Consider the following 21,756-nt stretch of genomic DNA (forward strand, 5'->3'; position numbering starts at 1 on the left):
TGCAATACCCAAATCTACCTGCTCTGTGTAGACAAAATTTACCATAAACCTCTAAATACTTCAACCCTAAATCGAACACATGCATTTTCCCTCTGGCCTGTAGTGCTATTTATCCATTTAGATAGTTTTGGTGTGAGTTGCAAAAGGTATCCACCTTAGAGCCTTCTCTCCAATACAATGGGACAAAACAGAAGTCCTGTGGTGTGCAAAGTGCCAAAAAATACATTGAATTTTGAAAATTTGAAAATTACATTTCATGTGGGAACTACCTTCTTTCTAGCAGATAGAAAGAAGTTTCTTTCTACAGAAAGAAAGTAGTTCCTACATGAAACTGTTCAGAACAAGGTCAACAATTTATCTCAAGTAACCAGGTCATGATTTTTGGAAAGAGACATTGCCGTTGAATTTTTAAAGTGTATGTTACTTTTGAGCACCATTTGGTCCCATTATATTTGACTCACACCAAAACAATTTAGATGGATAAAGATGGTACTTTTGATTCTGGAATGATCTGTCTCTTTAATATTGATATTTATGAAAAGCTTGCCTAAACGCATAATATGCAACATGTTCCTTAAAAAAAAAAGCACAGACAAATCCTTTAAAGGGATAGACTAGATCATCTGAAGTGGGATTGTGTCCATATTCAATGTATTACCTATAGTACATAGAAGTAACAGTACTGTTGAAGGTAGATAAGCAATGTATTGATGTGGACAGGATCAGCAGCAAACTGCATTTAGCCCCCTGAAAAAATCTATATCAGTCAAGTGTACGCTACATTTAGAATATTTTCACAGCTTTATCTTGACATCAGATAGCCTTTTAGGATGGGAAACCGCTGTTATATGAGTCAAATCCAGGCTCATTTTGCAAGAACTGCAATTTGACTTTGCAGAACACAGGAGCTGCTGGTTCACTGCTGCCTTGATCGGTTAGTTACTGGCTATTTAAGTTGCTAAATTTTGTTGAGTTGCTGACCCTGTCCACAGCAATACTTAGCTTAGTTTCCATGCTGGTACTACTCTCAACCCCACTTCAAAAAATCTGATCTATCCCTTTAATAATTTATGAGATAATGGTCTGCTTTTCAGGTGCTAGTCACTAAAATACATGTTGAGGTGAAAGATTTTGCCTCTACTGTGCCTGAGAAATAAAATAGCCACAAAGATCTGCTAGAGTTTAAAGCAAAAACCTACAGTATATGGCCAGCTCACTACGCCACCAGTCAAACCCCTGCTGCCACTTTAACAGCAACCGACATCCAAGATTTATAGCATAAAAATAACCACTGAAAACTGCGAGGGGTCCACATATGATGATGAAAGGTCCAGACGTTTCACACTGAGACGCGTATCTTCCAACCGCATCTAGTCCTGTATGCCTCTTGACAAGCTGTTCAAAGACCCACCAACATTAATGTGCTTTATTAGAAGTGAGTCCTGAGCCTGTTCTATAGAGTTTAATATATACAGAATTTATTACACTGTGTAAAATCATAATTTATAAATTGCACCATTTACATACTTTGCATATGAACTCAAAGGCACAATCGGTAGGATTTGTCCAAGCTGTTCATAAACGCACCAATAAGATCCCAGGATGTCACATACCGATGTTTTGGGTCGGTCCCGAGCATCGAGAGCACAGCAAAAGAATGAGAAAATAAGAAAACAGGCAGAGTGAAGGGTCTCTGCAGATAAAGACACCACCACAAATTTCTACTGGGTCATAAATAATGCCTGAAAAGTCTATACATTTTCTTTTTAGGACAATATTGCGAATTATGCCTTTAAATTGCTTGTCTTTGTTGTCTTAGACATGATTAAGGCCCCTTTTCCTGAAAGCACCAATAAACATGTAAGCCAAGATACATAAACATAATCTGTTGAAATGATGTGATATAAATCCATTTTCAGCCCTTTTGTGTAAATACTGTATATTCCATTTTTGTATTTATTTATAATCTGCATAAATCAATCAACATTTAATTTATTCAAGGTTAAAATATGAAGCATCAGCTACATTTCTAACAAAAACTGCTTTCATAGGTTAATATTGTTATTCCATTAGTTGTTGTTCCATAAACGAAGCATGAAGAAACTGCAATACCTCCATTAGTCGCTACAATGACGCCATTGATTTAATGACACTGTTGTGTTAATCCTTGAAAAGTGCTTCTCGGTGTGAAACGCCTCTTTTGTTTAAGATTGAGACAGCGATGTGCAGCGTCCTTTAATGTAAAATTACAGGAAGATAACTTGGGGAGCAGTGTGAGCACTTGAAGTGACAGAAACTATGTTTCCCTATCAGCAGTTAATTGGTATCTTCATGTGCCTTCTACTGTAGCCTTGTCATTCTGTATTACTGTACATCACAGAATAACCCTCAGACGCACAAGCACGCACACACACAAACACAAAAATACACATGCACTGATTTGGAGATCACATGTTGTCAGCAGTATCTGCACTGGTTCGGAGCTGCCTTTCTATCTCTCCTTCCAATTAATCTCTTTTCGGCAAACAAAAAAACAAGCAGTGCAGCATGAAGAATAAAAAAACAACTAGCGGTAGGAGTAGAAAAAAATAGAAAAACTGAAGGAAAAAAAAAGCTTGCCAACTTTTCGGTCTGGGTAGGTTGGCCAGAAATAATTGGCTGTCAAGGATAGTGAAGGCACTGTTCTTTTTCACAGCCAGACCGAGGAACAATACAAGGACAGTGTGGGGGACAACAGGAGGACAGGGTGGAGACAGAATGGCCTGTCGCCTTTGTTTCCATTAAAGCTCAACAAGCAGGCCTGCAGAGGGTGTATGGGTCACTGCAGGCCCGGCTAACTCTAATAAAGCAGACGGAGGAGAGATGGAGGAGATGTATTCCTGGATCCTTGCATTTGCTCCCTGCAGGGTGAAATATACAACTGTCCCCCAACACAAGCTGCAATTTTCTTGGATTCCAGAGGTGGGGAGTAACTAAGTAGAAATACTTCATTACTGTGCTAAAGTAGATATGTCAGGTATCTGCACCTCACTTGAATATTTATTTTTCTGACAAGTTTTTTACTTTTTCTCCCTACAGTTGAACACAGTTATTTGTACTAACAAGCTTGTTACTTTAGTTTTAATGCATTTGCGAGGAATTATTGATTATTTTTATTTTGCATCATTGCACACTGCCCTCCCAACTGATTTCAGCCTAAAAGGATGGGACCATAACACACAGAAAAGATGATTTCTTGTAGTATCCATCGGTGCATGTCAAGCATGACAGACGTAACATGACAAAAAAAAACGTGACATGATGAAAAAGATGCAACAAAACAAAAGAAGTAAAAAAAAATAGATAAGTAAAAGACAAAATATGCAACAAGGGTAAAAGACGTGACGAGACAAAAAAATACATACAAATACGAAGAAATAACATTAAAGATGCAACAAGATGAAAAACAATGTAAAAACTATGACAAAAAACACACAACAAAACAAAAAACAAGGTAAAAGACTTCACGCAAAAAAGACGCAACAAGACAAAAAACGATGTAAAAGACAGAAGACACACTGCCTTCCCAACAGGAAGACTAATTTAAACCTAAATGGATGGGAAATAATATATAGAAAAGATGTTTTCTTGGTGTATCCTTCCATACATATGAAGCACAATAGATGAATAAATTGAGACAAGATAAAAAACTAACAAGACGAAAAAGATGTCAAATCCTAAAAAATACAAAAAAGATGTAACAAGACAAAACAGACAAGACAACTTTCTATAACTGGAAGAAATGTCCTTCAAAGGGCGACTTTTGCTTTGAGTTCATTTGACAGCCTGTACTTTCTCACTTTTACTTGAGTAAAGTCATTGAATTAGTAGTTCTGTGTGTGTTTGCTTTCTGTTGGATTCAAACAGAGTTCAGGTCATAACACGGTGGGTGTGCCCGAACAAGAAGTCTGTCACTGTGCTCGGGTGTGGCAGGTGGCGCGGCCATTCAGCTCGCCTCCACGGACGCCTCCACTTATCACCTCCTCTGTGACGAACCCTCCCTGCACTGTCACTGACATAATGAATTTTCAAGGGGCCAGGCTGCAGGTTTTTATTTCACCATAATCTGTGGGGGACAATGAAGCGTGAGAGGCAGGAGTCTGTCAGCCACTGTGTGAAAAGATCCTTTGGCAGCTCGCTGCAAAGAACCCTCTGAGAAAAGTAGATATAGAGGTGTGAAGAACGGCTCGCAGTAAACAGGAAAATGCCTTGGCGTGCATCCTGAGACATGCACACACAAATGCTGGGATACGTATACAGCGCAGACGCATGGCATGCACACAAAATCCCCCTGTGCACTTATAACACATAAGCACAAAAGCCCAAACACGCACGCACGCACCTGCACGCACACACACGCACACAGCCTAATAAAAATGTGGTGAAGGCTTAGCAACAAATAGGCTCGGAATTTCATATTCATGAATTCACAAACTCTAAGCCTATCAGCCCAGGCAACAAAGGCAATCCTCTCTCCTGTTCCCCCTGACTCACTCACCTTCCTGCAGGTACATGACAGCCTGTGAGTAGTTTTGCAGTGCGTGGTGTGTTCTCCCCAGGCTGCCGTAGGCCAGTGTCTTGGCAGCCAAGTCATTAGTCTGAGCCGCCACACTTAGGTGCTGTTCCTGGAACACGACCGCCCGCTCGTAGTTTCCAAGCGACTCGTAGGTAAGGCCCAAGTTCCCATAGGCGCGGGCCTGGCGTGTGGGGCTCCCCGCTTCCTCTGCGATCTCCAGGTCACTTTGGTGGCAGCGCAGGGCTGTCTCGTACTCTCCCATAGCTTGATACACGGCGCCCAAACCGCAGCTGGCGTCGCCCTCCAGTAGTCTGTCCTGGGTGTCGCGGGCAATGGCAAGCTGACGCTCCAGGCAGGAGATGGCCTGCTCGTAGTTGCCCAGCTGGCTGTGCAGTGCGCCCAGTTCACCATAGGCCTGAGCCTTGCCTCCGCACTCCCCCAGCTCGTGAGCCACCACTAACCGCTTCTCAAAGCACACAAGGGACTGCTGTAGGTTCCCCATGGCCCTGAAGGTAAAGACAGAAAACCAATGAGTGTCAGAGTCAAGCCGATTAGGAGCAAGACATATGAGATACCGAGATATCTTTCATGCCCACAATACTCGTAATAAATCCATCTAGCTCTCTGCTTATCTCAGATCTGAGGGAAGATATATTGTTGATTCGTACAGATACGTATCTATTCTCTAGCACTATTAGAATGTAACAAGGTGTGTTGCAGGAACACTCGTATTTACAAAGCAACAGATCCTGGTTGCAAAAAAACAACCAAAAGGTCTCACTTAAATCATCTAAGGATGCCTTAGGAAAAGATGAGTTGCATAAAATCACCCTGAGGATTTTTTTAGTTTTGTGCTTTGATACTTAAAGCTACTACAAGGAACTTTCATATTTTGTTGATTTTGGACCCCCCTGTGGACAAAAGCGGTATTGTTTCCACTGCTATAATGACAAACTATAACATCAAAAATAAAATTACCTAATAAAAATTGCTTCTTTTTATCTGATGAAAGTACTACTGACTTTAACTTTACCTGGGAAAAAATAAATACAGGCTTGTTTCATCTGATTTCTCTACTAAGCTCATTCGCTTATGTAGGTTATATGGAGGCATCAGCATTAAATTGAGATTGTTTCATAATCAGTTAAAAACTCTCATATATCAGTTGCATAGACATAATCCCTTTAAATCATCACTTATGAATCACTAGAAGTGTGTACTCTGCCTCTGCCTCATTCCTTATTTTGATGTTTGGGATCGACCCAAAACCTTAGTGTTTGATGTCCTGGCATCTTTCTGGTGTGTTTATGCACAACTCAGGAAAACTCCTCTGATTCTGCCTTTAAGTATTCTCTTATGCATTGTTAGAAAGTCCTCAGTAAATTTTTAAGAGACCCACAGCAGTCCCTTAAAAGTTTGACTGAAAGTTTGAAACATTTGCAAAACATCAGACACTGGTGGTGATTATGGTGATTGAAGAAGAGAAGGAGATACTGAGACACATTTTTCTAGACAAGAAAAACTCACTGAACACAATGAGAGAAAGTACAGATTTGACATTAGCACAAGCAGCTTTATAGCTGGCTGACCAAATGTTAATACAACTCTGTCATATACTGACTCAGTTTTTGTCGACTCCTGTTGATGTTTGTCTCCTTTCTTGCTGTCAAAGTAATATTTTTATATTTCTCCATGTCTCCTCGCTCTGCAGATTTCTTACTGTCACCTCTTGCAACATCTTCTGCATGTGCACATTTGTTGTGGCTGGGTTAATTTTAGTTTGGATGTAAGATCAAAGAGAAAAACATTTCTCATCTTCTTTCTTTTTGTTGTGTATTTCAGAGAAGCTAGCTGACACAGGCTAACTAAGTTTGTTAGCTAAGCTTGCTAACAACTGAATAATGGGCTAAGTCCTAAATTCCATACTAACATGCTATTTAATATGTGAGATTTTTTAGTATGTGTCAAACCTTAGTATGAAATCAACAGTAGGCGAGGTGCATACTCTTTCTGGTGAAATATTACAGTATGAAAGTACTGAGCACTACACTGGCAATATATCCCACAATGCAATACAACCAGGGCAGCTCTGTGTAGCATCAATAACACTTCAATTTAAATGTAACAGGTTTCACTTTAATAGGTGTGAAATATTTTGAAATGAATCTGTAGTACATAGATAGTAGTACATACTTTGTGTATATAGTGTGTAGTAAGTAATTTAGCAAATCTTTCTAACAACATTAAAGAATGATGTGAATAAAGTTTGGTAACTGGAATACAAGTGCTGACAGTACCTGCCATGAAAGCCTTAGTCTAAACACTAAGTTGTCAAGGAGACAACCTAAGAGGCTTTATGCAACACTCCTAAGTGAACTTGAGGGAAATATTTTGCTAAAGAGATGAACTTAAGTTGAAAAGTTGAGGTGGTTTATGCAAGATCATTTCGGTTTTGGTGTAAATTAAATATATATCAAGATGTCAAAAACCCACTGCTGATATCTGCTGATGTGGACAGACTAAAGTGAGTGTGGAGGTCTATATGAGAAGTGTCTGAGCTCTGATATGTAATCTAAAATTTGGGCTGCATTTGAAGGGTAACACTGTTTACCATCCTTTAATACGAGATGGGTCAGCTGTCAGAGGATCCTCGCTTCCATCCTCTTGTGTATGTGTTGACAGAGCGCCTTTCATCCCATCTCGACATTTTATTCGCCTTCACAGCCTTCAAACAGACTTTATTCACATTCTCAGGCACACCAACAATTGGCGGATGCCGGTTCAAATGGAGCATTAAAAGAATAAAAGCCCTCAGCTTAATTAATGTTATGTGATAATGTATGTGCTTGACTAAGAGCCGCTAGAAGACGAGAAGGGTTTGTGTCTGATGTCTATTATTCCCCTCTGAACTCATGCATGGTTAATACTGCTGTGTGTGATTGCTGTGGTGCCATGCTGATGACGCACAGTAAGAAGAAAATCAGCTCCGAAATGAGGATTTCTGCAAGCCGTTTGTGTTTTATTTTGCGGTGTAGTCTCCCAGGATGCTATCAGCTCTTTGACGCATAAGGAGAAATAGAAGGGGGAAGAGACACAACATGTAAGAGGTTGCCTCGAAATAACTGCATCCCTCAGTTTCAGACGTCTGTGTGCCAAAGCCTCTTTGCATACAGATAAGGCCAGGGCCACTAGGCTGCTGCTGAGACAGCTAGCACCAGGCTCACATCCAAGCCGCGCTCACCAGCAAGGTGCCTCTAAACTATGGTGGTCTTTAGTTAGATAGTGAACGCAGGGAGAAAAATAACATGCAAAGTAGGATTACGGTGATTATTGGTAATACTCAGTCAATACAATTATCTGCTACTGCAACAGCTAGGGGATATTAACACTGCTGCATTTTACAAAGACTGATTTTTTTTTTCTGTGAAGTATTGAATTTGAACCACGAAGCCTTTCCAGGATGTCTACATGTATCAGCAAGTTAAGACTTTTAAGTTCCACTAATTGAATTCAATTAAATCTGCAGTGAATTTTGCAATAAAAAGAGACATCAAATGTGAAAATAGAGGTGTACTCTTTTGAGTAAATACATATATTGGCAGTTCAAAATCAGAGTAGTGTTTTTTTAACTGCTTATGAAACTCAGTTTAATTGGTGGTTATTACAGCGGAAACACTATTGCTTATCATTGTCCAAATAGTAGACAATATAAACAAGTATTGTCACTTGTTTATATTCGGAATAGGGAATGTGCAATGTACAGCACAATCATATATTAAATAGGATAATAACCAATAACTTAGGGATGAACTGGAGCTAGATGGTTAGCATGCTAACTTCAGAACTAACTTCTTCACGTTCTGCTGATAATGTCAGTTTTTTTTTTATTAAAATTCTGGATATATCTTACACGTTGCACCTTTAAAGCAGACTCACCTGTGTCCATTGCCCAAGCCTCTGTAGGCTTTCTCCTGGTCTTGCATGCGGTTGAGGCTCTGGGCCACTGACAGATACTGGTCATAGTACTTGATGGCTTCCTCAAAGTCTCCCAGAGCCTCATAACAGTCTCCCAGGTTCCCATAGGCCCTGCCCCTGTCCATCACTGCCTCATTGCCACTCAGCTGCTGTAAAGTGGCCAGCTGCTGCTCCAGGTAGCCAATAGCCTCCTCCATCACGCCTACATTCATTTTAGTGATGCCCATATTTCCGTACACCTGAGCCTCCACGACGGGATCCTTCAGCCTCCGACCTAGCTCCAGCTGTTCTTCATAGCTCTTGAAGGCCATGGCGTACTTCCCCAGGGCCATGTAGACAGCTGCCAGGTGACCGTGGGCTTTGCACTCCCCGGGCACGTCGCCCAGCTCTTGATACACCTCCAGCTCCTGGGTGTGGTAGCCCAGAGCTTTGTCATATTTCTGCACAAGTCTGTAGGTGGCCCCGAGGGCGGCATAAGCACAGGCCTCCATCCTACGCTCCTTAACCTGAAATGAGATGCACAATATGAGCGTGAGGGACATGAGCGAATGATATCAAAATTACATTCCACATGACAGTTCCCATTTATATGATAAATTGTGACAATAAATGTTGTACTACATCCATCATTTGTGGCCCTACCTGGTGAGCTAAAGCCAGTTGCTGTTCATAAAACTGAATGGCTCCAGCCACATCTTTTTTACAGACAAATATGTCCCCAAGGTTCCCCAGAGCTCTGAAGCGAGCCTGTGCATTGTTCAGGGACTGGGCCAGTGACAACAGGTATTTCTGACACTCCTCCGCCTTAGTGAAGTCTCCCAAGGCCTTGAACGCCAACCCGAGGTTGCAGTAAGCCTTGGCCTGACTCAGTTTATCGTGAAGGTCCTTGGCTAGAGCTAAGTCCTGCTCGTAGTATTTGACAGCATCCTGGTAGTTGCCCAGACAGTAGTGGGCATAACCCAGATTGTGACAAACTTTTCCCTCGCTCTCCATGTCTTGGAGGTCAGGGGAGAGGCGGAGGTACTGCTCGTAGTAGGGCACGGCCTGAGGGAACTCTCCTCGAGAGCAGTGGAAGTTGCCGAGGTTGCCCAGAGCCCGCGCCTCGCTCTGGACGTCTCTGAGCTCACGGGCGATGTTGAGGTGGTTCTGGTAGTGTTGCAGGGCGCGGTCGTGGGCGCCCAGGGCTTGGTAAGCCACAGCCAGGTTCCCATGAGTGGAGGCCTGTGAGGCCCGGTCATTGACCTCCATGGAGATCTGCAGCTCCTGGCGGTGGTAGCGAACAGCCTGGTCGAAGGCTCCCAGGGCATTGTAGGCATTACCCATGTTGCCATAGGCCCGGCCCTGAGCGGCATAGTCATTGAGCTCCTGAGCGATGGCCAGGTGTGTTTTGTGGAGTTTCAGTGCAGTCTCATAGTCCCCCTTCATCTGGTGGATGATGCCTGCGGAGAGAGGAGAGAAAGAGAGCAGGAGGGTGAAGTTAAAGACCTATTCAGGGGAAAATTGTAATTGAGTAAAATTCAAGTGCCTCGTCAGCTCTTCGTGTACAAAACAAGTCATTTGGTTGTTAAAATATGCTCTTGGAGCCATCTGTTCTCTGCTTACACAACACACTCTCCCACAGAATTATGGTCATTAAAATCTAGTGCAATCAAACAGAGTTATTATAACACCAAAATAGAATCTTTTGATTGTCTAAGCTGTCTTTGATGATTGTGTCTTAGAGGGATTTTACCAAAATCAACAACTTTTTCCACAGGGTTGGAAGTGGTTATGAGGGAACACAAAAGGAAGACGGAGGAAGTAAAAGTGGGAGAAGAGTGTGAGGAGTTGATGGAAAGCTCAGCAAACAACTTGAGAAAAATGAGATAAGTGCGGAGAAACAATAAATAATGGAGAACCCGGTGCATTGAGCGTATTATCTCTGATAAAATACTATCCTCTGAAAAATAATAGCTTTACCCCACAGCCAGGCAGCCATCTGGCACACGCACACAAACACACATAACATACAAACAAATGTGCACCCACAGCCACATGCTCACACACACTGACAAATACACAAGAGAGTAAAGAGACATCACAGCATATCTACCAGATCTCTCCTCCTTCCCTCTGAGACTCACTACTAATCTCCAGGTCTCTCTTTTTTGCATTGTCACCCAGCTCTCAGTGATAATAATTGCAGTGATAATATTAAAGCTCACTGAAAGAGAGGATGGGATGGCTGCAGGCTGGCAGATGGAGAAAGAGGAACCAGCTGCAAGGCAAATAACTCAGTCCTTCATCCTTGGTACAGCCTGGCCATCACTGCTTTGCTGCATCAGCACAGAGACTAATGGGCTACTAGGACGGGGGTACAGCCACTGATGGGACACCAGGGATGGAAACGGTTCTGGAGCCAGAGTGGGTGGGAAGCCGGGTAAGGAGAGGGGGCTCTGTGGCTTGTGGTGAGTATGTGATGGTGCCGCCGGGATTAGTTACCACCATGTGTGTTTTCCCATTTATTTCATCCGAAACCTGCCACATTATGGGCCTGAACACAGGCTACATAAACAGTGGGACTGAAACTAAACAGAAGTGCTCAAACGACTGCAGAGGTTATACGATAGATGTGGAAATGCATTCAGATGTTGGCTCAATTAAAAAGCGGCACATTAGGCCAATGAGAGAGGAAAAAAAGCATTGGCGCCTCCACAGTTTGAGCCACTGGGCTGCATATTGGTTTGACACATTACCAAGTATGTATATTATTAGTATATACACACCAGGGGTGTTACGCCTCTCCAAATCCACAACTCCATTTGACTTTTGATTTTAAGGTCACGATTCAATTCAATTGAAAGGGATAGTTCAGATTTTTTGAAGTGGGGTTGTGTGAGGTATTTATCCATAGTCACTGCATTAGATACAGTGGATGCCAGACAGCGCAGTCTCGGTTTGGAGAAGGAGGAGAAGGAGAGAAGTCTCAGCACGGAAGCTCAGCATTGTACCGTTACAGATGGGACGAGCAGAAAAACATATTTTAGCAATATACATAAAGGCCCACCTAAAAGATTCAACATCCATCTAAGTGTATGTTCTACATTTTCTCAACCATAGTACTTCTGTATTCCTAAGGATAAGGGCGCCTGCTGGTGCTGCACTGTACTATGATGCAGATCAGCTGTTTGGGACAGAGTTACAGTGATTTATTCAAGAGACAAAAAAACAAGAAAATGAAAATGAGCGATTATGAAAGCAGCGACAAAATGTGGTTCGATGTGGAGACACAAGGACACCTACGGATAAGTACAGGAGAGAGAGAGAGAGAGAGAGAGAGAGAGAGAGAGAGAGAGAGAGAGAGAGAGAGAGAGGAAATTCTTTGGAAACTAGAGGCTAAAGTGGGGGCCAGGAAAGCGCATAAGCTACTTGGAGGTGCAGATGTGTAAACTTTAAGCCTATGGCCATGGACCATGAGTGTCAAGAATGAGACTTGGTAGTCAGGCAGAATGTACACTATGTGTAGAGTTTAAGTCTGCCAATGAACAGACAGCCTCTTCGTATCTGCTACCTGTGTTTTCACAGTCCCTAGGAAACAACAACTAAACTCCAAGCTTGCAAACTACATGCTGAAAATGGCAAATTGGCACCTGGGTTGCGAAAGGTACTAACGTCAACAAGCTAGCAGCTGTTATCTTTTCTGGTTTTTTTTATGCCAGGTCTTCCCACCCTAATGTTTCGAATGTTCCACTAAAACAAGTTCTCCCTTGTTGTTATTTTGCAGAGACACCGTCGCTGTATCCCAGGCTTAGCGCCACCCAAGACGATTGTGAATGGGTTAAAGACATACCAAAAAGACTTTTTTTCTCCTTACAGCAAAATGATCATGAGTGGAGCTCTGTGTACAAAGGTCTGGCTACACAAGACTGGGGACTTAGTTACCATACAACTTGATAATCTTTGTGACTCACAGGATGCCTCACATACAGTCTGCATCACCAACCATCCAGATTTCCCAGCTGCACTGAATGCCACTCTCTTGCGGACCTTCTTCAATCTTCCAAAGATAAATTGGAAAAAAATGTGCAGCACAGGCAGGCAATCTCATACGTAAGAATAAGTCCTACAGTTGAGAAAATGTTGTGCCAAAATAAAGGTCTGTCTGATGGAAAAGTAAAACTGAAAAAAAAAAATCTAAGTATGACGTACATTTAAAAAGATATACAATTTTTTTTACGTGGGCCTTTAGTTATGTTGCTAAAATAAAATACTCTTTTCTACTGAGCACGTCAGCAACAGTACAATGCTGATCCTCTGTGCTGAGACAAACTGATTGTTGATAAGTACCTCACACAACCCCACCTTAAAAGATCCAAACTATGGCTTTTAGCATTTTTTTCAGCACTGACGACTGTGCTATTGTTAGATTATTTGATTAGAGTTCATGCAAACCATGCCACCCTTTAGGGAAGTTACACTGCTGCACTCACAGAGTAGTGCATGCAATAAGGTGTAGTTAATTGCACAACAAGGAGTTTTAAAATGGTTATTAAACGGTCTCAGTTTAATACTGATGCTTCTATATGACCTACATAAGCATACGAGACCATCCAGGAGAAGAATGGCTATTTCTATATAGTTATTCTTCATGCCTGCCACCGCGTCGACATGCAAAAAAATAATTTCAATCATTTCAATTGAGTTTGAAATTGTGACACCCTTAATACACACATACAGTGCATTCATACTTTTGTAGGTTGGTGGACATGGAAGAAATTCACATGAATGTATGTGTGAAATTTGCATCATCAATATTTCACTCTATATCAAATCTAAATGAGGAGATTCGTTTAAACTAAATCGGCCTGAATTGGATGTCTGAATGTTAAACAGAAGAAAAAAAAAAACAGCCTTTCCTGCAGACAGATTGGATTTTTCTGGGAAAACATCATCAAAGATCCTCTCCCTACTTAATTCAGACCATGATTCAGCATGCTGCAAACACCTACGGACAAATCAAACCTTATTTGCTGTTTGTTTGCTTGCTTGTGTTCTCAGGTTAAAGTGATACAACCTGTGCTGACCTTGCAATCGTCAGGTCACTGCCCTGAGGAGTTGGTATGCTCAGCAGCGTATCAGAGTAGAACACGGAGAGGAGCAGAGCTGCCAAATAATACTGGAAGAACTCAGATTGCAAATGGAACTTTCACAATGAGTGTTTGGACTACATATGTAAAAGTATTGATACTTTAATAGTTTTCAATATCACAGTGTTTAAAACAATACAGTAATGACATTTGATAGTATCAAAAGTACTGAAGCTATAAAAAACAGAGATCTAAGCACTAGTTCAAGACACCAGTTCAGTTAAGTCTTTATTTTCCGACCTGAAAACAAAGAGTGTTCAGTGACTTTCTTTCTTTCTTTCTTTGTACCAGTACCGTGTGCAGGTTGTTAAAGGAATAATATGTTGTAATTGCATGTCTAAAACGACTGCTGCAGTCTAAATAGCTAGTTGGAACCACAGACCATATATTAGATCCTATTTAATATAAGATCTATGAGTTGTTTCCCCCGCCCCCTCCTCCCCAGACTCAGGGAAGCTCTGCAGGCTGCAGGAACACTGCAGGAGTGCAGACTGGGTGCAACACAATAAACTCACAATAACAAGTGATGAGTCCTACAATGTAAATTGTTAAGTTGTTACAGATTTCTCCTTTAATTTTGAAGAAAGAAAAAGAAAAAAATGTACTTTTTGAAAAAACTGTTTTTTTCACTTTATGCCTTGGTATCAAGAGAGGTATTGAGTATAATTTTTTGTAGTAGTATTGTACTGAAGTTTAAAATTCTGGTATCGTAATATAGATACAACAAAACGGTATTTTTCTTTAGCCAAAATAAATGAATGAGTCTTTTGGATTTTAAGGTTCCACTGGCACAGACATTCCCTCCACCTTGGACAAACCCCTCAGATTTGCCTTCCCCGGGAGTCTTTCCTAAAGAGTGGAAGCATGTTAAGATTCACAGCAGGCTACTTGGAATAGCGCTGACAGCCCCCGCCACAAAGTCACTCCCAAGGTTATGCTTTCCCCAACGGGGGCTGATCTTGCTGAGGATATAATGCCTACTGATGTATTACCAGCAAACATGTTCCATGCTGGAGGCTAAAAATGGATCTGGGGCTCGCCGATGGACGGAAGGGTAGCAGAGACAGTCGGGACAGAGGCTGGGGGTGTATGGCTGCGTCTGAGGTCTGAGGGCTTGGAAGCTGCAGCCAAAATTGCCATAAGCCTTAGGCTATGCCTGTAGCCACACTTGAAGCAAGAAAATATTTCCTGCCCCCACCCATATGGTAAGAGGATTATGGGACCCTTTGGGGATAGTATCCAGCAGGATAGTAAATAAAACCATATCAAAACTGCTGGTAAATACTGCTAAAACAAAAAAATGAAATTTGCACAGGGGGTCCGGCTGATGTGGTCACTGTGGCATGTTGTCCAAATCAAAATGACCCCAACAAAGCCTCAGCCTTGGGATTCAATTTAACCTCAAATGTTAACAACATTGTAAGTCTGTGGTGCATGCTAAATTCACTTGACTGTAACGTATTAAATAATATGGCTCAATTATTTCTCTTTTGCGCACAGCTTGAGACAATGACTGTGAAAAACCAGGATAAAGCACACGCCACATCCTTCAAACACTTTCATACAGGCCCCTATCCATCCAGAGCCCTCTCCATCCCCCCATAACCAAAGACATTAAAAGCATGGCAATGTGTTGTCACTTTTCATTACACAGCTGGCTGTACATAGAGGGATCTGCTGCAGTGATGACTTTGAGGGATGGTGTCATGTTCTGAGTAAATCACTGTGTCATTCTTCCAGGAGCTGTGGAGGTCCAAGGCGCCGCTGCCTACAGTCAGCTAAGAGGATTTTTTACCAACAATGGTGCTGCTGCCACTGTGCTCGGGTGATACTAGAAATAGAGTAAAGATGACCAGCCTCAGCCCAAAAAAATAGACTTGGGTGTGTTCCTCATTTATATTTTAAAAATGAGGTCAACGTTATAATTTGCATTCATGTTTGAGGAGTAAGAAGCAGAACAGGATGCTGGAATTGCGGCATTTGTGGGAATGTTGATGCCTATTCAGGAGATTGGCATGTGTAAAATACCAAAAGAGGGAAGCTGATCTTTGAAGAAAATTCCAATGAGTCTGGCAGGATTCACTAAACATTTTATCCTCCCAGAACAACTTCTGGATATCTTTTACAATTTCTTGGCAAGACATTTTTGCACGTGCGTATTCCTCCTTTAAATACATGACATTGTACTGTGTTCAGTATAAGAAGTCAAAACGATTTGCAAATCATTATATTCTGTTTTCTTTCTTTTAGATTTTAAACAGCATCTCAACTTTTTGAGGACAGCAGGGCTGTATCTACAAAGCTGTTTGTGGTGGCAATGTGTCTGTCTGACAAATCATGGCTATATCATAATACACTATGGTGTTTTAAGATGCAGAATGAATAATTCGTTTGAACATAATAATCACTGAAGAGACAGGCTAAAAGGTAAAGGTACAACACCCTTCATGACACTTTTCTGAGTAGACGCACTTCAATAAAAACAAACTGCATCTATATAATAATCGTAATAATTCACTTCTTTCCCCACATACAGCTGAAAATTGCAAACGGCAAATGAGACTCTCTCTCAAGTAAAAAGAGTCACCATTTTAGTCACCACTCTCAATTGTTATATGCAAAGTGTGTTCACGTTGTACAATGTGCAAATGTGTGTTTGGGTTGTTCAACACACAGTTTAAAAAGACGCACAAAGAAATTATTTTTGCAAGGTGCAGAACTGAGGGAGGGGAGTATAAAGCTCATTACTGGTGATATTGTTGTTACTGGGTTTCTTTTCCTTTTCAAATTCTTCAAATTGAAGTGTTGCTGATTAGAAATGAAGAGGACTTAGTGGTTTAGTTGCGGGGAAGGACGCTGGGGAGGAGAGTGGAATTATGTGAGTGATTGTTTATTGATGGATTAGTAGAATAGGGATAGGACTAGACAAGCATGTTGCTTCTTCCTACTCCTCTTCAGACATGAAATGTAATTTACGTTGATCATTGAAGGTCTGTTGAATATTTATTTGTTTTGCCTTTTGTCTACATGTATATTTTATTCTTATTCTTATTCTTATTCTTATTCTTATTCTTATTCTTATTATTTTAATGATAAAAATAAATAAATAAAATTAAACAATAACGTATGTTATGATCTGTGGGGGGAAGTAGTGAGCTGAGGCAGACTCTCGATGCTGCTGGGGTCTGCAGGAGAAGGGAGGGGGTGGGGCTGGGGGTCCAGGCTTAAGGTACCAAATCCTCACTTGCAGACGCAGACATCTCGTACAGTCTGACTGACAGAGAGACAGGAAGGAAAAAAAGGACAGGGTATGGATAGACGGATGCATCCTGAGTGGGTGGTCTACCGACACAAACACAGACAGAGAGCTGCTGACCCTCCTCTTCAGTTCACCAAACCAACTGTCGCTGCACTGTCCACATGTATGACATCTGATTCCTCCAACCACTTAAACCAACATTGTTCAGCCTCAGTCTTGTTTTTGCTGCACAATCGCCTCTCCGTTCAGAAGAAGATCACATTTCATGCTGAATTTGCAGATGTGCGGAAAAAAGGGCACAGTTGCTTAATGCAGAAGAATGCTACAGCTCTTTTGTTTCATTTAATAGCTCCACAGCGAGCGGAATAATAACTGCATACAGTGAGCTAAGCAAAGACGAGGAGAGTGTGTTTTGCAGGGCCTCTAGTCCGGTTTCTGGCACAGCCCTGTGTCGGGAGATTGAAGGGGGCCACGCAGGGGGAGGAAGGGAGCGTCTGCTGCTTTTCCAACAAACAGAAATTTGGGGCCAGGCTGCAAAGATCAGCTAGTCAGCAAAGATCTCTCCGGGAGAGTAACATAAGACTGGCATCCTAAAAATTTCACCACTACTTCACCTCTTCTCCAACTATTTTTCCCTTCAACCCCCCCCCCCCCCTTTCCTTCTGCAGGCCTGCTGATATTTACTCACAGTATTTACCCGATCATTAATGGCTGGTTGAAGATGTCACCAATCTCAGATAAATGCTCTTTTTACGTATTTGTTAGGCTGTTTGCCTGTCTTCCTCCTTACAGCCTTCTTTCATTCATCCTGTCTGGGCCATTAGGCTGGTTAAATTCCTCTGTAAATTCAGCACTCTCCTGCTCGCTGTCCTGGTCAGACTAATAATATATCTACAATCACTGCTGTTTCCAAAGGCTTAGGTACAAAACGTAATAATCTCTATGCTCAGGGCCCGGGGCAAGTCTGGTCCCTGTCTGTAGTTTGCTCCTTGTGTGGGCAGTCTGAAATCAGTTTTGAAAAGTTACTGGATTTATGTTCATGCAACCACCGTTGCTGGTATAATGATGATAATGATGATGATGCGCTGGTGTTAAAATCATGTCATGGTGAAGGACATTTATCTTGTCTCATCATTTCATGATTGTGCCCGTCAGTGCTCAAAATTATGGACATCCCATTGTCCCAGGGACAATAAAAATTGTACACGGAACGCAAAGGCTGTGTTCAAACTGCAGGCAAAGGTGTCCCAAATCTGATTTTTTATGGTACCACTTTACAGCGGCTTATAATCATTATTCCTGCCAAGTGAGCGCATGAGTGTGTGTGTGCAGGATTAACAGACCCGCATCTTGTCCAGAGCTAATCTTGAATACTACTGGACTGATCATTTTTTTTGCACATGCACCACTGTGCACTGAAGGACCTCTGTGTTTTCAGCTCATTTTATTCTTGTGAATACATGATATCTCAAGAACACCTTGAGGAAATTTCTTCAAACTTTGCTCAAATGTTCACTTGGACTCAAAGATGAACTGCTTAGATTTTGGTTGTCAAAGGTCAAAGGTCAAAGGTCACTGTGACTTTCCTAAACACATAGCTTCAATTGTACTAATTATGACAAAATTGCACACAAATATCTTATAGGATAAAAATGATGACATTTTATATCCAAAAGGTCAGAGGTCAACTTCACTGCGACATCATAAAGTTCAGCTCTCTATCAGTCCTCTGTCCCCCTCTGTAAAAATAGTCTCTAAGTGAGGACAGCATGTTTCTCACTAGAAATTATTTACTGGAATCACACATGTACAGTGATGACTTCCATTTTTGCCCAAAAAAATACCCTTTTATTAAACTCCTTCATAGTTACAGGTCAATATAGTGGTAAGTTCCAAACATGGACGTGAACCGCAGCTTGACTGGTTGGAGGAGACAAACAACTGCGAGGCAGTAATTCTATATTTTGACTGCTCTGTTTTATGTTTTATGTCCACTGACAGCTGACTTCTCACATTTCTGAACTGACCACTAAGGGCTTTAATTGATCAACAACGACTTCAGTTTTAAATCTTGTTTCAGTGATCAATAACATGTGTGCGGGTCCTGCTAATGTTGGCGGAGGTTTACACATCTCTGCTGGTTGCATCTGGCAGTTGTGGTGGCGTTGCGGAAGGTGCTTCACCATCTGTTGCCTCGGATCTGTTCTCTACTGAGTGTGCTCTTCTCGTTAAGTTTATTATTTAGGTTGTAAACACTTCATAAATCATTAATAAGCAGTTAGGATGCCAAATAGTGAACCCACATTTGTTCGTCTTGTTCAGATTTCTGCCTCAGATCTCGTTCCTCACCGTCACCGTCATAAGATGTTCGTTAAGAAGTTACCTGCATTTAACCACCGTCAGCACCGCCTAATTAACATATCAAATCACATGACTGATACACTTACGCTTTGGCATTATTACTTACCTTGACATTTACCCAGTTTAACTCAGCGGCAAGCTAATACTACTTGAGGAGCCTTGGCATGGACAGTTTTGACATCTCCTGATCTAATATGCAGCGAGAACGTTTCCTAATTCTAACTGCACTGTTAAAATTCATGCAGTTGTGTACAACCTATTGTACTTCTCTTAAGGAGAGGTTTACTGAGCAGCAATTTCAGAATGAATAGTAAACAACTTCAATTTGGGACAGGGTTTGTAGAGTCTTGAACGGCTCAAAGTAGAATGCTGCCTATTTGCATGCTATTCACATAAAAGGCTCTGCTGACATAATTCCTTTCATGATTAGATGCTGAAGAGCTCTCACTCTCAGGGTCAGTGTTATTATGCTTCAACTGCAACTGCCAACAAACACAGTCTTTTATTAAAAATACACATCATGACGCTTAATCCACTGGTGTGACATTTATTACTGTGAGACATGTTACAAAACCTGGTAATCAGATGTCTGGACACAGCAGATTTCCACAACTGATTTTCTGGAATGTAGATTCCAGCGCTTATTCTCACATGACCCTTAAATGGAAAAAGCTGTGAAAGGGGGTTTAGCATGAAGGGTCTGAAACTAATTCAATACAGAAGTTATATCCTGCTTCTTTTTTAGATACCACTGATGAGATTTGAATACGGAGCATCGCGGCGCTCATTGTCTGATTCTGTGTTGTTTCGTGAACTCTTCTTCCTGTTTTTTTCCTTTTTCTGTTGCTTTGTTTTTGTGAGCATCAGCAGAAAGCATTCCCCAGGGAGGCCGGATGAAAAGGAGAGAGAGAGAGAGAGAGAAAAAAAAAAAAGCTTAATTAGGACTGTTACCTCCAGCCCTTTCTAACTGATGGAGTCGACATTTCGAGTGACTTCTTTGAGACATATGGTCAAACGAGGAGGTGCGATTTGAGGAAAAGCCAGCACAACAAAGAAAAGGCTAAAACACAAACCCTGTCAAATAAACTTATTCAAAGTCTCTTTGAAGTGAAAGGCAAGGGAGAATAATACAATTTAGATTCTGTTTCATGAATACCAGAAATGTGAACTACATGGGAACCCACCACTTCTCCCCAGTCCTCTCTCAGATATTAAATATTGCTGACTAGGGGGTAAGTTAGCCAATTAATGAATAATAAATGGGGCTGGAATGCAACATTTTCATATCCTTTATAGGTCAGAGTGTGCTGAGCCAGGGCTGCTGGTACCGCTGGGCATCATGGTTAGATATTAAAGCATGGCGATCTCTATACAACTGTACCTCAGAGCCATGTCAGCTGCTGCTCCACCCACACTCCACGCAACATTAACGACAAGCTGAGAGGGCATAATAAAAGTTTGTTCTTTCCTGCTTCTGCAACTTCTCCTTCCCATCTCTCGCGCCGCGTTTTTTGCTTTTATCGCCGCTCGTTAATCTTCACTCGATCATCCTTCCCCCTCTTTGAGCGCGGCGTAATGGCGGCATTTTTTTTTTTGAAGTCTGAAACAACATCCTGTTAGTTTTTAGCCCATATCTTCTTGTGCTAAGCAGGTCTGCGGGCGCTGATGACGGAATAACAGCGTACACCCCACCGCCGCAAACAAAAAGAACAACAACAACAACAACAATGGGGCAATTACAGACTGATGCTTCACAACCTCCACTTCATTCTCTGTTATCTTCATTATTCAGCTCCTCTTGAATCAGCTATTAAAGGTAATTAAGCGATTCATCAAGTCAGTTTCAATTACTGGGAGCTTGACAGCTGCAGATTACAATCAGTCGGGGTGAGGAGAGAGATGGAGGGAGTGAGAGAGGAGAGGAATCAAAAAAAAAGAAAGAGAGGGAGGAAAACAGACGAGAAGGACCGACAGATCATGCAGGAATGTGATGGGCAGAGAACTTCCCAGGATGTCAAGAGGTTCTGTATCCACATGATGCTCCAGCTCGTCCACGGAGCAACAGGCTTCATCGCTGCCACCCACTCATTTAGCTTCTGCTCTGTCACCAGCTGGAGGTCTTTGACACTGCATCAGCTACACTATCATTACTCTGTCATGGGATGTAAGAACTGTAATGTTGCATCTAATAATGAATAAGAGTGTTCTTTTCATCGTAATGGCAATCATACTAGACAGGCAGCGGCTGCCCATGTAGATGCAGCAGCCGACAGCTCCTTCAGATTTCACTACTTTTGACTTTTAAACTGTTATTTTTTTCAGCTTTATTGCTGAAACATGCATCACCTATGACAGAAATACATTTGTAGGCAAGGGTGGATATTTCATTTCACTGTTGCCGGGAACAAAAAAAACAGAATTTTTTTTCCTGAAGGGGACACCAGTGAGGTTTCACAAAGTACAGTTGTATACCTGTACAG

General features: G+C 41.7%; 1 protein-coding gene across 3 annotated transcripts in view; it reads right to left on the reverse strand.

Moving 5' to 3' along the window:
• The window catches only part of LOC146319961 (tetratricopeptide repeat protein 28-like), a 257,551-nt gene that overhangs the window by 32,226 nt on the left and 203,569 nt on the right, over positions 1–21,756 (reverse strand). For all 3 annotated transcript variants that reach the window (XM_084728080.1, XM_084728079.1, XM_084728082.1), the window contains 3 exons: positions 9,173–9,969; positions 8,492–9,036; positions 4,538–5,061 (listed from right to left, as the gene is read on the reverse strand). In XM_084728080.1, the coding sequence (XP_084584206.1) occupies positions 4,538–5,061; positions 8,492–9,036; positions 9,173–9,969 (1,866 nt within the window). The remainder of the gene's footprint in view (positions 1–4,537; positions 5,062–8,491; positions 9,037–9,172; positions 9,970–21,756) is intronic.

Source organism: Lutjanus erythropterus, chromosome 10, assembly GCF_056507025.1.
Source record: "Lutjanus erythropterus isolate fLutEry1 chromosome 10, fLutEry1.hap2, whole genome shotgun sequence".
Taxonomy (NCBI): Eukaryota; Metazoa; Chordata; class Actinopteri; order Lutjaniformes; family Lutjanidae; genus Lutjanus; species Lutjanus erythropterus.